Source organism: Penicillium chrysogenum (genome assembly GCF_028827035.1).
Source record: "Penicillium chrysogenum strain IBT 35668 chromosome Unknown utg000002l_segment0_segment0, whole genome shotgun sequence".
Taxonomy (NCBI): Eukaryota; Fungi; Ascomycota; class Eurotiomycetes; order Eurotiales; family Aspergillaceae; genus Penicillium; species Penicillium chrysogenum.
This window is the reverse complement of record NW_026622750.1, coordinates 1443269-1456533: the sequence shown is the minus strand read 5'-3', so window position 1 is coordinate 1456533 and position 13265 is coordinate 1443269. Positions and strand designations below refer to the sequence as shown.

At 49.8% G+C, this 13265-nt stretch overlaps 6 protein-coding genes across 6 annotated transcripts; 5 read left to right on the top strand and 1 right to left on the bottom strand.

Moving 5' to 3' along the window:
- Nucleotides 1–2: 2 nt before the first annotated feature.
- N7489_004111 (uncharacterized protein) lies at nucleotides 3–3116 on the top strand (the record flags this gene model as incomplete). Its single annotated transcript, XM_056709863.1, has 3 exons — nucleotides 3–1787; nucleotides 1850–1994; nucleotides 2086–3116. The coding sequence occupies 3 exons, from the start codon at nucleotides 3–5 to the stop codon at nucleotides 3114–3116; spliced, it is 2961 nt and encodes a 986-aa protein (XP_056568284.1).
- Nucleotides 3117–3412: 296 nt separating this feature from the next.
- N7489_004110 (uncharacterized protein) lies at nucleotides 3413–5032 on the top strand (the record flags this gene model as incomplete). The annotated part of the gene is made up of 1 exon (XM_056709862.1): nucleotides 3413–5032. The coding sequence occupies one exon, from the start codon at nucleotides 3413–3415 to the stop codon at nucleotides 5030–5032; it is 1620 nt and encodes a 539-aa protein (XP_056568283.1).
- Nucleotides 5033–5465: 433 nt separating this feature from the next.
- On the top strand, nucleotides 5466–6265 carry N7489_004109 (uncharacterized protein; the record flags this gene model as incomplete). Its single annotated transcript, XM_056709861.1, has 5 exons — nucleotides 5466–5635; nucleotides 5683–5883; nucleotides 5937–6032; nucleotides 6088–6097; nucleotides 6152–6265. The coding sequence occupies 5 exons, from the start codon at nucleotides 5466–5468 to the stop codon at nucleotides 6263–6265; spliced, it is 591 nt and encodes a 196-aa protein (XP_056568282.1).
- Nucleotides 6266–7148: 883 nt separating this feature from the next.
- Nucleotides 7149–7733, bottom strand: N7489_004108 (uncharacterized protein; the record flags this gene model as incomplete). Its single annotated transcript, XM_056709860.1, has 1 exon — nucleotides 7149–7733. One exon carries the CDS (start codon nucleotides 7731–7733, stop codon nucleotides 7149–7151), a length of 585 nt encoding a protein of 194 aa, XP_056568281.1.
- A 946-nt stretch (nucleotides 7734–8679) lies between these two features.
- On the top strand, nucleotides 8680–10197 carry N7489_004107 (putative MFS sugar transporter; the record flags this gene model as incomplete). Its single annotated transcript, XM_056709859.1, has 2 exons — nucleotides 8680–9537; nucleotides 9607–10197. The coding sequence occupies 2 exons, from the start codon at nucleotides 8680–8682 to the stop codon at nucleotides 10195–10197; spliced, it is 1449 nt and encodes a 482-aa protein (XP_056568280.1).
- A 1845-nt stretch (nucleotides 10198–12042) lies between these two features.
- N7489_004106 (uncharacterized protein) lies at nucleotides 12043–12447 on the top strand (the record flags this gene model as incomplete). Its single annotated transcript, XM_056709858.1, has 2 exons — nucleotides 12043–12363; nucleotides 12418–12447. 2 exons carry the CDS (start codon nucleotides 12043–12045, stop codon nucleotides 12445–12447), a joined length of 351 nt encoding a protein of 116 aa, XP_056568279.1.
- Between the last annotated feature and the right edge of the window lie 818 nt (nucleotides 12448–13265).

Sequence of the window (13265 nt, the reverse complement as noted above, 5' to 3'; positions counted from 1 at the left end):
CGATGAATTCGGATCACTCGCCCACCCACCGAGGCGGCCTGATCCAGTGCGATGTGTGCCAGGCGACTTTCACCCGACAAGAACACCTCAACCGTCACATCCGCAGCCATACCACAGAGAAACCATTCCAGTGCTTACAGTGCGGCAAATCCTTCACCCGTCTAGACGTCCTCCACCGCCACAATCAGTCGCATGTGTCCAAGCCTTTGGGTGACCGGAGTGGGAACAAATTCAGGGCCTGCAAGGAATGCGCTGTGAGTCGCGTTCGTTGCTCGCGGGGCGATCCCTGTGAGCGCTGTTCTCAGAGAGAGATCCAATGCATTTATCCCGTGGCGGAAAAGAGAAAGACCCAGTCGTCCTTAGATCGCAGGCACTCGTCTCCCCGGCCGACGACCAGCATTTCCTCCTCCGCCCCCGGATCCCCCGCCAACTCCTCCCAGCTTGAGCCATCGCGACCCCCTGTGAACTCGGCGGGCGTCTCGGCTCCCTCCACAGCTCCGCACACTCTGGGACTAGACCCGGGAATGCAGCCTTTGAATCCGCTGTCATCAACGTCGGACTCCACGAACCACTGGGGATGGCTGCCTCTGCAAAGCTCCGGTACACTCCCAGGCGCAAGCACTGAGGTAATCAACGGAAATATGCCAGTGTTTGATAGTCAAATACTGGAAAAGGACCTTAACGAATGGGTTGGGAACATGGCCTCGGTGAACTGGCTGTCTCCTCAGGGTCCCGACTTTTTCCCAGACGCCCAGCTAGACGATTTACTGCTACTCGGGATCAGCGCTGGAGTTGCTGGGCAGGGTGAAACCGTGAACGGACTCGAAAATTACGGCCTTGAGAAAACCAACGATGCACCTCCGCTTCTTGAAAATTCCAATGTGGTCTCGGTGCCGGCCCTCCCGCACCAATTTTCGGGCGATCAACAGACGCCGGTAATGGAACCCGTTCACTCGGCATCTGGAGAAACTACGGCTGACACACCAGTGTCGCGACCTCCTGAGGGAACATATTACGTAGAAGGGAGCGCTGGACGTGCACCATTTCAAGGCAAATCGAGCTGGAGAGCTAGCAGATATTCCCCGTGGGGGTCGAATTTGGGCTCTACTGGGAGAAGAACCCCCGCGTCGGAGCGTGCCGAAAGCTCCTGTGGGCTCTTTGTGTCGGAAATGGTGTACAAGGATTGTGTTCGAAGCTTCGCGGCGGAGGCTAACAGATTAGAGATCGGCCCGGATATGGCCAGTATACCGTCACTGGGCGAGATGCAGGACCTAGTACAGCTTTACTTTGTTGGTTTCCACCCAACCTACCCCTTCTTGCTAAAACACCCATCCATATTTATCCCCAGCTCACATTGGATTCTGCTCCTGGCAGTTGCTGCTACCGGTTCACGGTATTCTAGCAAGGCCAGATATCATCTCCTTGGAGAGTCTCTAATATATGTAGTCGACCAAATATTATGCAACCGACTCAATAATCCCGTGGTTGGTGATGGCAATCAGCTGTGGAACCCAGTTCCAGAGGTTGAAGAAAAGCGAGCCTTAGATTTCGTAACGCTTCAGGCTGCGTTACTGAACTATTTATCACTTCTCCATTGTGGACAAAACGGGGCTGTTCAACGTGCTCTCAACCGGAGGTACCATCTTATTGAGGCCTATCGCTCTCTGAATCTCCTTTCGGTCGCAGGGAAACCCTCGTCGGAAATTCGGGGCGAAGCAGACCCAGAGGACGTCTTTCGACATTGGCTTGACTCAGAATCGCTCATCAGGACCGGTTGGATGATCTGGGTTAGTATCTCCTCGTTCCTCTGTGACTATCTATCCCCTCTTCCCTTGCTCATTATTCGCAGTTGCTCGATTCCATCACTTCGTACCAATTCCATTGCACTCCTCTAGTCCACTTGGGGGAGGTGAAGGCCCGTCTTCCCTGTCGAGAGGATATCTGGGATATTTCTTCCTCTCCTGAACCTGGTTGTAATTTGAATTGTCAGTCAGGTTAGCCTCCATCCATGCTTCATTTCTCATAGCCCTGCTAGCGTTTCAGTACTGACTCAAGAGATTATTCATTTTATAGTAACACTACTAGAAGCACTTGAAATGCTCTATATGGAAAAGAAATTACCTCCCAACTTGGGTGACCTCAGCTCTAGCGTTCTGATTTTTGCCATATGTCGGCGCAACCAAGAAGCCAGCGCACAGCACCAAACGGAGCTGACCTTCTGGTCGCCTAACGCGGAGAAGCAGCCGCGACAAATCCCTCGCCCAACAGAGGAGACATGGCCACCGGCGATACCATCCTTGTCCAAATGGCGTAACAGTGCCTGTGACTGTTTCGACATCCTGCATTGGAATGCTAATAGCATAGCAGCGCGGGTAGGTGGGTGGGAACACCCGACCATCCTGCACCTCCACATCGCACGCCTCATGCTCCTGGCTCCGGTACAGCATATCCAGAAGCTCGCAGTGTACCCCCTGGCACCTCTCACTTCTCTAAATTCGATCCCGGCTGCCCATATGACGGCTCGATACCACACCTTGCGGTGGGCCATTCGTGATCAGTATAAGGCGAGACTCTGTATTGTTCACGCAGGTGCTTTGCTCTGGCACGTTCGGCGATACAGCAGCAATAGCTTTCTTGAACCATTCGGCGTATATGCGGCCACTCTTATAATTTGGGCGTATAGCATCTCAATGCAAACCATGCGAAGTCATAATCTTCCACAGGCCATTATTCCGGAACCCCAGCCACTTCCTCACCATTCTACACGACAGGAAGAGCCTTCTATCGGCGAGACCGTCTTAGAAAGCGAGGACAGTGATTGCGAAACTGAGCCAACGGTCATCCAGCTCGACCGTCCCTGCGATGATGAAATTGTTCAAGCGTATGTTCGTTTTGGGCACAACATGTCCGCCCGTATGCATCGGGTTGGAGATATCTGTGAAGCCAGCGCTCCGCGACGGATCCTCAAGCAGGGGATCCGATTACTAACGAGCGATGTGACAGACCCCGATGGGGTCCGACCTGGTTGGGGGGTGGAAAAGTCCTACATCGACTCCCTGAACACCTTCATCACTAGTCCTGTTGTCTCTCAAAAGAACAACCATTTGTCTCCCTGAGTGGCTTGACATACCGTCGGGTGATTCGATGAAATGTGACATTTAGATTTTAACCCCGCCCGGAGCAAGTCCCGGATTCCTGCTTGACTCTCTTGAAACTCCGGTGGCGCAAAATCCGGGGTCGTTGGCCAACCCCGGCTCTTTGCGAACCGGAGGAATTTAGGCACCACAGCTCAGCCAATGATTTGCGGTTGTGGATGAATACATAAAGTACTGGACCCTCCAGTCCATGAGAACTGATCCACGGCACATAGAACACGATCTTCTCATACTTGTCCAGATTCGTCTTCCACGCCATGACCTCCAAGTCCGATAATGATATCGACCCCGCTTCGACAGAGGAGGAGTATGCCTCCCCTGAAGCCGGCCCTAAGGATGCCTCTTCTCTTGCACGCCTTGCTGCCCAGCAGGAACACCACCTGAGCTTTTTGGAGGCAGTGCGTCGCTATCCAAAAGCTGTCCTCTGGTCGGTCCTTCTCTCCAGCTCCATTATCATGGAGGGCTACGACATCGTCTTAATCCAGTCATTCTTCGCCCAGCCGTCCTTTCGAGATAAATATGGTGAATATGATCCAGGGACTGATAGCCACCAGATTACCGCTCCATGGCAAAATGGGCTCAGCAATGCTGTTAGCATTGGGACGATTATTGGAGCCTTCGCCAATGGATACTTTGTGCATAAGTTTGGCTACCGCAAAGTTCTACTGACATCTTTGGTTTTCATCTCTGCGTTTATTTTCATCTCCTTTTTTTCACCCAGCTTACCTGTTCTGTTGGTCGGTCAGTTCCTTTGCGGTATACCCTGGGGTATGTTTGCGACCATGGCCCCGGCCTATGCCTCTGAAGTCTGCCCTCTAGCACTCCGAGGCTATTTGACGGTCTATGTCAATTTGTGTTGGGCGTTCGGCCAGCTGATTTCTGCTGGTGTGCAATCTGGTTTCTCTGGACGTTCAGGGCAATGGTCATATCGCATCCCCTTCGCTATTCAGTGGGCTTGGCCTGTTTTACTGTTTCCAATCCTCTGGTTTGCTCCCGAGTCTCCGTGGCATTATGTCCGCGCTGGCAAGTACGAGAAAGCCGAAGCGTCTGTTGATCGCCTGGGCTCTGCCATGCAACGTGCACATACTAAGGAGACTGTTGCTATGATGATTCACACCAACGAGATTGAAAAGTCCATAGACGATGGAACGTCCTACCTTGACTGCTTCCGGGGTATTGACCTTCGCCGGACGGAGATTGCATGCATGGCTTTTGCCGCTCAGCCATTTTGTGGTTCTGCAATGGGTGGAACTCCGACATATTTCTTCCTTCAGGCTGGTCTTCCCGAGTCGATTTCATTTCGCATGTCTGTCGGTGGATTGGGTATTGCCTCTGTCGGCACCATCCTCGCATGGTTTTTGATGCGCCTATACGGTCGACGCACCTTGTATCTCTGGGGTTTAGGACTCTTAGCTGCGATCCTGTGCACCGTCGGCTTCTGCAGTGTAGGAAGTGACTCCAGAGGAAGCAACTACGCGCAGGCTGGGTTGATGATCGCCTGGCTCGGTGTGTACTATACTACCGTTGGCCCCATCTGTTATGCCGTGATCACCGAAGTTTCATCCACCCGTCTCCGCAATAAGAGTGTGTGTTTGAGCCGCATTTCCTACTACATCGCCCAGATCGTGTGCAATAGCATCAATCCTGAAATGCTGAACCCTACTGCCGGAAATTGGCGTGGAAAGACGGGATTTTTCTGGGGAGGTTCCTCGGCTGTGTTTTTTCTCTGGACGTTTTTCCGTTTACCGGAGACGAGGGGGAAGACGTTTGAGGAGCTGGATATTCTGTTTGCGAACGGAGTAGGGGCTCGTCGCTTTGCGGACTGTGAGGTTGATGCTTATGTTGAAGGGGCGGACGCTGTTCGGAACCATGAGTAACCTACCTAGGTAGTACTAAGGTACTTCGTAAGCCTGGGAAGGGTGGATATTTCAGCGATGTAATTTTTATTATACTCTTTATGATATCCTGTACGTCAATATATTATATCTACTGAGTAGCAGGCATAAAAAGCAACTCCCTAACGGCAGTAATAAAACCTGGCTCATCCGAGCAACTCCAAGCCCGTCAGTCAGATACAATATCGATAGAATTCAGAAGGTCCAGCTGCTTCCGGAGTGTTGGGGCTACGAAGCAAGAGAGATGGAGGGAAAATCGTGAAGAAGAGAGGTGATGATGAATCTATGGAAAGAAGCTGGTATAGAAGCCAGCGATATGACAAACGGGACGAGCTAGGCAAATGCTCAAAGAGCTAGTCTGCATACAGAGACAAACGCATACCCTGCATGCATTGCATGTCAACATGTGGCAATGATGCACGGGACATACCCGGTTTCGGTCAGTGAGCGATATATCCCTGCATCCGATTGCGCCGCCGAGGTCGTCGGAGTCGGGTCTGACGTTCACAATCTCCAAATCGGAGATCTGGTTGCGCCTATTTCTGATTTGAACAATATCGACGGCACTGAAGAAGAGACATCGGTGTTAGGCGGGATGGAATATGCTAACGATTTTCTCTTTTTCACTCAAGTACTGGCGGAGTTAGCATATTCAGCCGACTAATCTGCCTGGCTGCCGGCATCCGTCCAGTCATCACCTCGTCCTCCGACCAAAAGCTCCAGCTGGCAAAGACCGATGGGTGTCCAGGCGCTGCTGATACTATCAACTACCGAGACCAGCCTAAATGGGAAGAGGCACGTCGCCTTAGAACGGACGAGGTGTCGATGGTGTTGTCGAGAACGTTGGGCCTTCCACGGTTTCCCAAAGCCTCTCCTCTCTCGCCAGAAGGGGCACGGTTTCCTTGGTCGGATCTTTGGCTGGATTTGATGTCGATCGCTTCCCAGATACCATCCTCCCCATGACCAAGAGTGCCACCATTAGGTATGTTGCCCCTTTTCAGGCAAGATCATAATTTGCTAACCCAATGCGCTTCTAGGGGAATCAGTGTTGACTCCTAGGCTGACCATCAAGCCTTGTGCGACTTTCTGGCTGATAAGCAGGTTGGTCTGAAGCCTGTCCTTGACAATGTCACTTTCTCCTTTGAGGATTCGCAGGCGGCGTTCGATCACCTTTGGAATGCGAAGCACATGGGCAAAGCTGTGATCAAACTGTGAATAGTCCCGCCAACAACACGAGAACACCGAGATTTGGGAATGTCCAAGTTCAGCACCCGGCAGTTTTAGACACGATGTTCAACCCTATTTCATGAGTGAGATTTCAATAATTACAAATCGTGCCTCCACCTACTACTAGCATGCCAATACTACCCTATACTTGGTAAGTTTGTAAAGGTACTATGACCTTCATGAATGGGGACAGATTGTAAATTCTTCAACCCATGGAGTAACCAGTGGCCCTTTTTGCAATACCAAGTTCGAGAGAAGTAACAGCTCCAGACGAAAATAGCTCATCTTCAACCATGAAGAGCATCATTTTGTTCCCAATCGGCTCCAAGGTCTTTCTCGGCTTTTGAGATCGACTCCTCATCCATAGTGTCATCTAAAAGACGACAGAATACGCCAACCGTGCTAGTGGCCTCCCATTCTCCTTTACTACGAGATCTCCACATTCTTGGCAACGGAAACTGGAGATCCTTTACATTGAATCCGCTGTTTGGCGTCGCCGTTATGTCCTGCTCATGTGTGTTGCTGTCCTCTTTCCCAATCCTGCTGCATGCCTGGTAAACTCTGTATAAGGCCAGGTTGAATCTCTTAACAACTTCAATGCCTAACCAAACATATGGAGTGAGATCACTTTGTGAATATCGTGCCAGAGTGTTTGGGTAATACAGCATGCCCAACCTTTAGCTCACAACAAGAGAGTTAAAGATCTCGGTATTATCCGGTAGAAGATCGAGTAAAGCATATTAAGAAGAGACCTAAACGGACACTGGGAAAACATATCCCAATGTTATCTCTACAGACGGCCAACTTGACTTACTTATTACACTTGAAAGTTCTGTAAGAGGTCGCAGGAAAGTTAATGCATTCGCACTATCTAAAGAAAGTCCATTTCAATATCGTCCGTCATTTGCTCAAGGTGACCGGCGACCATAAGGTCGATTGACGGATCACATCTAAGCTCAAATGCCAGTCGGTCCAGGCTGTATTCCATGCTGATACATACCTGTTCTAGCTGTGGATCTCCAAGACGGGAAGAGAGCCATTCGGGAGTTGCGTTTCGGACATATACACTGTCCGGGGTCTCGTCGACCATTTCAAATGCAGCCTCTTTGATTCGCTCGGCCTGGTGGGAAAGTGAGATTAGCTCTTTGCGTACATCCTTGATACGATTGACTCCTTCACTTGTATTTCTCAGGATCCGAGCTTGGGTCTCTAGACCGGCCTTGAAACCAAGGCATTCCTCTATGTAGATTTCCTCCCAGGTCTGCAGTTCGATCAAGTCAGAAGTTGAGGTTTCGGTTTGTTGGGCACTAGACGAAGTATTCATATTGTTAACTGGGATTGTCTGCGAGGGCTTACCGCTCCTATCGACTTGGCTTGTAGGGATATCGGTGTTGAACCAGAAGTCAAGAGTAACCAAGAAAATTCGCAGGATCCGGTAAAGGGCAGATTGAAGCATTTGGATGATATGGAAGACAATTTAAGAGTGCCTTTAGTTCAATACTCGGACAGGGAAAGCCAACAGTATTTATGCTGTGGGAGTCGGCACTTATTCGATTCGATTCAAAGAACAAAAATACACGCACAAAGGCCATTGTTCACTAACCATGGAGTTATCATTGATCTCACTGCGCTAATGACAAAGACCCAGGTGAGGCCAGCTTTGTTATTTGACATAATGAACAAACCCCAATTGCCACACAGGAGAGACGATGAATCTATTTCCGGACGCCTTTTTTTTTCGAGCAAGATACACATGTACCTGTGAGAGGGCTTATATTTCCTTTCGCAGGTAAAATTCATATATTAACCAAATACCCGGGCCCGGCTTGGCATTTGCGTTGAGGGCCGACATTATCTTAAACCAATCCCAAAAGCCCCATAAAAGTGGCTGGTCAAGCCCCGGAAGCCCCATAAAAAAAATTCACAAACGAGGGGGAAATACCCCGAGGTAGTAATTGGAAGAAGGCCCACAAAATGTTCGGCGCTCGTTCCTCTCACACGTTGATTCGGCCCGTGAAGAGCTCAAATACAATCTCACCGGAGGACCCTTCTCCGAGGTCTAGTCCTTTCTTTTATGTGGGTTGCACTCTATACAATATGGATGTCGGTTTTCTATGGGTCAATTTTTGCAAGTAAAAGAGGGAGTTACGATATGTAGAAGTCATGAGCAATTATTGTAGTTGAACATAATAGGTTCATAGAATATGCAGTACCTAATAGATGATGACTGCCCTACGTGGGTCTGGGCATTGGAAAACAAAATCTCTAGAGGGGCCAGAGTTTTCTTTCCTGCTTATTATTTTATCACTTTGGAGGTATTTTTCTTTTTCACATTTTCAACAACCCCAGCCCTTGGATACCTTCTTCTCAGACCTGTCGGCCAAACCCCCAAGGCCGAAGTAATGGGGTTAATTCCTCTCCAGTTCAAAAACCCGCCAAAGTACATGCTAGCATGCATTCTATGCTCAGCGAATGGAATCCTTTTCGGGATGGACACGGGTATTATCGGCCCGGTCACCGACATGAAGGACTTCAAAAAGTCATTTGGTAGTCAAAACTCCACGATCCACGGTCTGATCGTCTCATGTATCTTGATTCCAGCAGCGCTATCTTCTTTCTTCGCTGGCTATGTCGCCGATCGACTCGGTCGACCGAAGGGGATCTGCATCGGCGTTTTTATCTTCGGCGCAGGAGCCGCGATAGAAGCCGGAGCTGTCGCTCTATCCATGTTCATTGTTGGCCGCATCGTGGAAGGTGTTGGCGAAGGGCTTTTCCTTGGAAATCTTGTCGTCTTGATCTGCGAGATCTCACCGACTAGCACTAGAGGCGCTTTGACGACGGGCCCTCAACTCGCTACTACCCTAGGATTGGTCATGGGGTACTTCATCAGTTACGGGACATCCAGTCTCCGCTCGTCACTCTCATGGCGTATGCCGTTCATCCTTCTTGCCGGCTTCTCCATGGTCCTGTGTGGACTTTCGCTTCTGTATTTACCCGAGTCACCTCAGTGGCTAGGTCTTCATGGCCGATATGCAATGGCCGAAGAGGCGTGGGATAGATTGGGTGTCAGCCGCGCAGAGCGTGAAAAGGTAGTTCTGCAAGTGCGGACACAGGAAGTCAACTCTGAGACCGAAAAGGTCAAAGATGGAACTATCGATAAGCTTCTTGCTATCTTCTCCAAGGATGTTATAGGCCGGACCATCCTGGCAGTCTTTTTGATGGGCATGCAGCAGATGAGCGGGATTGATGGCGTCCTTTATGTACGTTGAAGTCCTTCCCGCACCTCAAACCTTGGAAATAACTGACAGTGACTAACGGGAACTCAATAGTATGCTCCACAGCTATTTCAAAAAGCCGGTCTTGCCTCATCGGAAGCAAGCTTTCTGGCCTCTGGCGTGTCGGCGCTTGTGATTTTTGCCGTCACCATTCCGGGTTTAATTTATGCCGATAAATGGGGGCGCCGAAGCAGTATTGTCTACGGTGGTGTCGTAATGGGGGTCTTGATGTTTTTGATGGGCGGTCTTTATGCCGGTAACGCCGTGCACAAGACTACTGGCGCAGGTCGCTGGGTTGTGATTGTCTGCATTTACATTTTTTCTGCTATTTACTCTGTCAGCTGGGGTATCTCCGTCAAAGTGTACAGCGCCGAGATTCAGCCCCAGCGAACACGAGCATCCGCTACCACTTTGGCTCATTCGAGCAACTGGGTGTGCAACTTCTTGGTGGCTTTGACGACACCTGTCCTCCTTGCAAAGAGCAGCTTTGGTGCGTACTTCTTGTTCGGTGGATGTTGTGTTATTACCGTTGTTGTTGGCATCGTCTTCATGCATGAAACGAAAGGTCGGACCTTTGGGGAGATTGAGGAGGCCTTCAAGGGTAAGTCGCGAGGAGGGAAAAACAAGTTTGGCCGAGGTGTATAGCTCTGTGCCAGATATCAGTCCTCGTAGTCACCACTTTATTTAGAGCTCTTGTGGTGTACTACCAAGGAATGAATTCACGGACAGAGTAACTGCAATGGGTTAAGCGTGTTTCGAAAGTAAAAGGTGAAACTTATTTCGATCTACTCCGTATCCTGAAGAATGCCCGTCATATTCGAAGTACAATATACATCTGACGCCGAGGCTATGCGCGACGTCTAGGGCTTATAGTGCACGGGCCTTCTCCGTGATCAACCGTCAATCTCACGGCCACTGCAACAGAAAAGGCCATATCAGTGCTTCGTGTTCTAGGATTCACATGGGTAACTTTCGGAACGAAAGATATACACGTGGGCCTCAGAGCAGTCACAGTGCTCTGCAAATGATATCAACCTGTGTACCTTGTGGCCGCTTACCTGCATAACTCGTTAACGTCAAGACTACCACAGCCAGTCAGCGACTAGCGCACGCGTCTTTTACGGTGAAAGTATACGGATGGTGGTCTGTATTATTCACAGTGGAATGGATACTAATATAACTAACAGGGCAAATTAAACAAAGCCAATTGGGCAGGTCGCAGAAGCCCTCAGCCGTACTCATTCCAAAGGAGTTGAATCCCTGGATTCGACAGCAAATCAACGGCCTCGGAGATGCAAGACCCTGGCACTGGGAGCTCCACGGCGCGAAGTTGCAGATAAGGGGAACCCCCAACGTCGTCCATATCCAGAGAGAAAGCAATCAAACGAAGCTTGGCTTGCTATCGGAAGAAACAGGAACAGAAATAAAGTAAGAGTGGACAAGGGGAGAGGGGAAACAAGAGAAACAAGAACGAGGGGCCTGCACCTCGCCATATGGACCCTGCATGATACATATAGGTATCCAGCTCCACCGACACGGGCCTTGGAGCTTGTTGGATCTAAGAGTGAGGCTGTGCTTGGCGAGAACCTTCACTCGGAGAATTTCCGGTGCTTGGCGCGCGATGGCTTCCCTGTACAGTGATCTTATAGGATTAGAGACCAATTGCCAAGGGAAATCCGTTTGTAGATCGTAACTTTTGGCACCAAGCCGGCTTATTTCTCGCATAGAGCGGGTTATTGAGCTTGTATTCAGCCTGGAGTAGAGATCGCCATCGCCTTCCCCGTTTTTTTAAGACCCTGAATATCCCCGCTGATGATAAGAACCGTTCGGGTTTTTCTCTTCCCACCCCACACCCGATCGTCTCCCTCCACAAGCGGGAAGTTCCTTGTTCCTAGATCCACCCATGATCGCCTTGATCGCCTCTGCCAAAGAAGAATATGGCATTCGTACCTTCCCGTCGAGCCCCCGTGTCCTCGGGTCCCTTCGTCTGCACTGATCCCGACTGTCGGAAATCATTTCTACGCAAAGAACATCTCAATCGTCATATGGCCATACACACAAACTCGCGTCGACATGAGTGCTGCATTTGTGGGCGAAGCTTTGCCAGGAGGTAAGAGCTGCTCGCTGGCTGCTTGGCGTCTTGGCTGTAGAGGGTCGGCTGATCGATCCAACAGTGATAGCTTGAACCGACATGTGCTCCAGCATAGTATATCCCCGACGAAAAGGACACCGTCAGCATGCCAGACATGCCGCCGCCGTAAGACAAAGTGTGATTCCAACTACCCTTGTTCCACATGTGCCGACGGCGGGGAATCATGTGTGCGTGAACCGTCTAGTAGACAGGCATTCACCCCTGTCACACGATCATCCCGCGAGGGTTCCCATAGGAAGCAAAAGACACCGATCACTGCAGAGGAACTAGATCCCACCAGCGCTTGGAACCTGACCATGCCAAGTGCGGAGGATACCTCCCCAATACAAGTATCGCACATGCGACTGGATTGGAACCCTCCGATGAATCGAAGTGCGAGTAACAGCATTGCCAATACCCGCTCTGCCTTGAGAGATGTGTGTGCAGAAGATCCCCTGCAACCATTAATCGATCCCTTGGTGGCCGTGATGTCCGGGATCAATACAACCACATCTACACCGAGCGAGAACCCTTTGTACTACGGTCGTCCATCTGACATCATGAGCTTTCCGTTTGAAGCACCATTCTGGCAACCTTCTGAACTGAGGGATTACGTTGGTACAGACCAATCTGAAGTGTACATGAGCAATGTGCCAACCTATAACCCCGCTGATTTTCAAGTGAGTAGACGCTACAAGCTATTACACTTGAGGAGAGCCACTAATTTAACGTAGCAAACACAGCTACCTCAATATTTAGGGTAACAGGCGCTGAAAAACGCAGTGCTGGATTAGCCAGCGGGGGAGTGTGTGTAAACACCGTTCGGTTCTCTTGCGTATACCCTGATAGTTGCCGCGGCTGTGAATAGCAAACCTGGCTTGACTCCATTCATGGAGAGTCAGACACCCTTGAAACAAATTGCACAAACAGAGGAGATTTTTGATGGTATAACCCTTCTATGCAGTTCCCGGGATAGTTATGTTACTGGTAGTGATTGGGTGGTGGATAGCGCGACGTTGACTTTGCGGACCTTATTTGGTATATGACGGATACGTATTCCACATTGGGTTATTCCCTTTATGTCTATAGCAAAACTGAACTGGACTTACCAATACCATGTTTCACAACCGATATATGTAGGTATCAAATATTGTTGAAAGGAAACCTTCATATAAGGACAATCGCTCCCGCGGCAGGTGCTGTTTAGCACCATGATGATAATATATCTTTGAACCACCTTGGTTTACCTAGTGCTCAGGTTGATAAAATAGACTCTGCAATATGTCCTCATTACTGAAAACCATACTCCAGTCCATATCCGTCAAAAGTTCATCGGCCGAACAGCTAAGACCACCATCGATCACCGATCGTACCTAAGATCACGACATACCAAACTTGCATACATTCCGGATAAAAGATGTCGTTCGATATATATATTTACAGAACGCCTATGATTATACTTCACTCCTTCCCTGTGAAAGGTAACATTAAATCGCTGTGGTTCTGTTTGAGGCCACGTGACCTCGTTTGCCCCTGCACACATTAGTTGGCTTCGCCTGTACATAGTTTCTTTCTTCTTCAC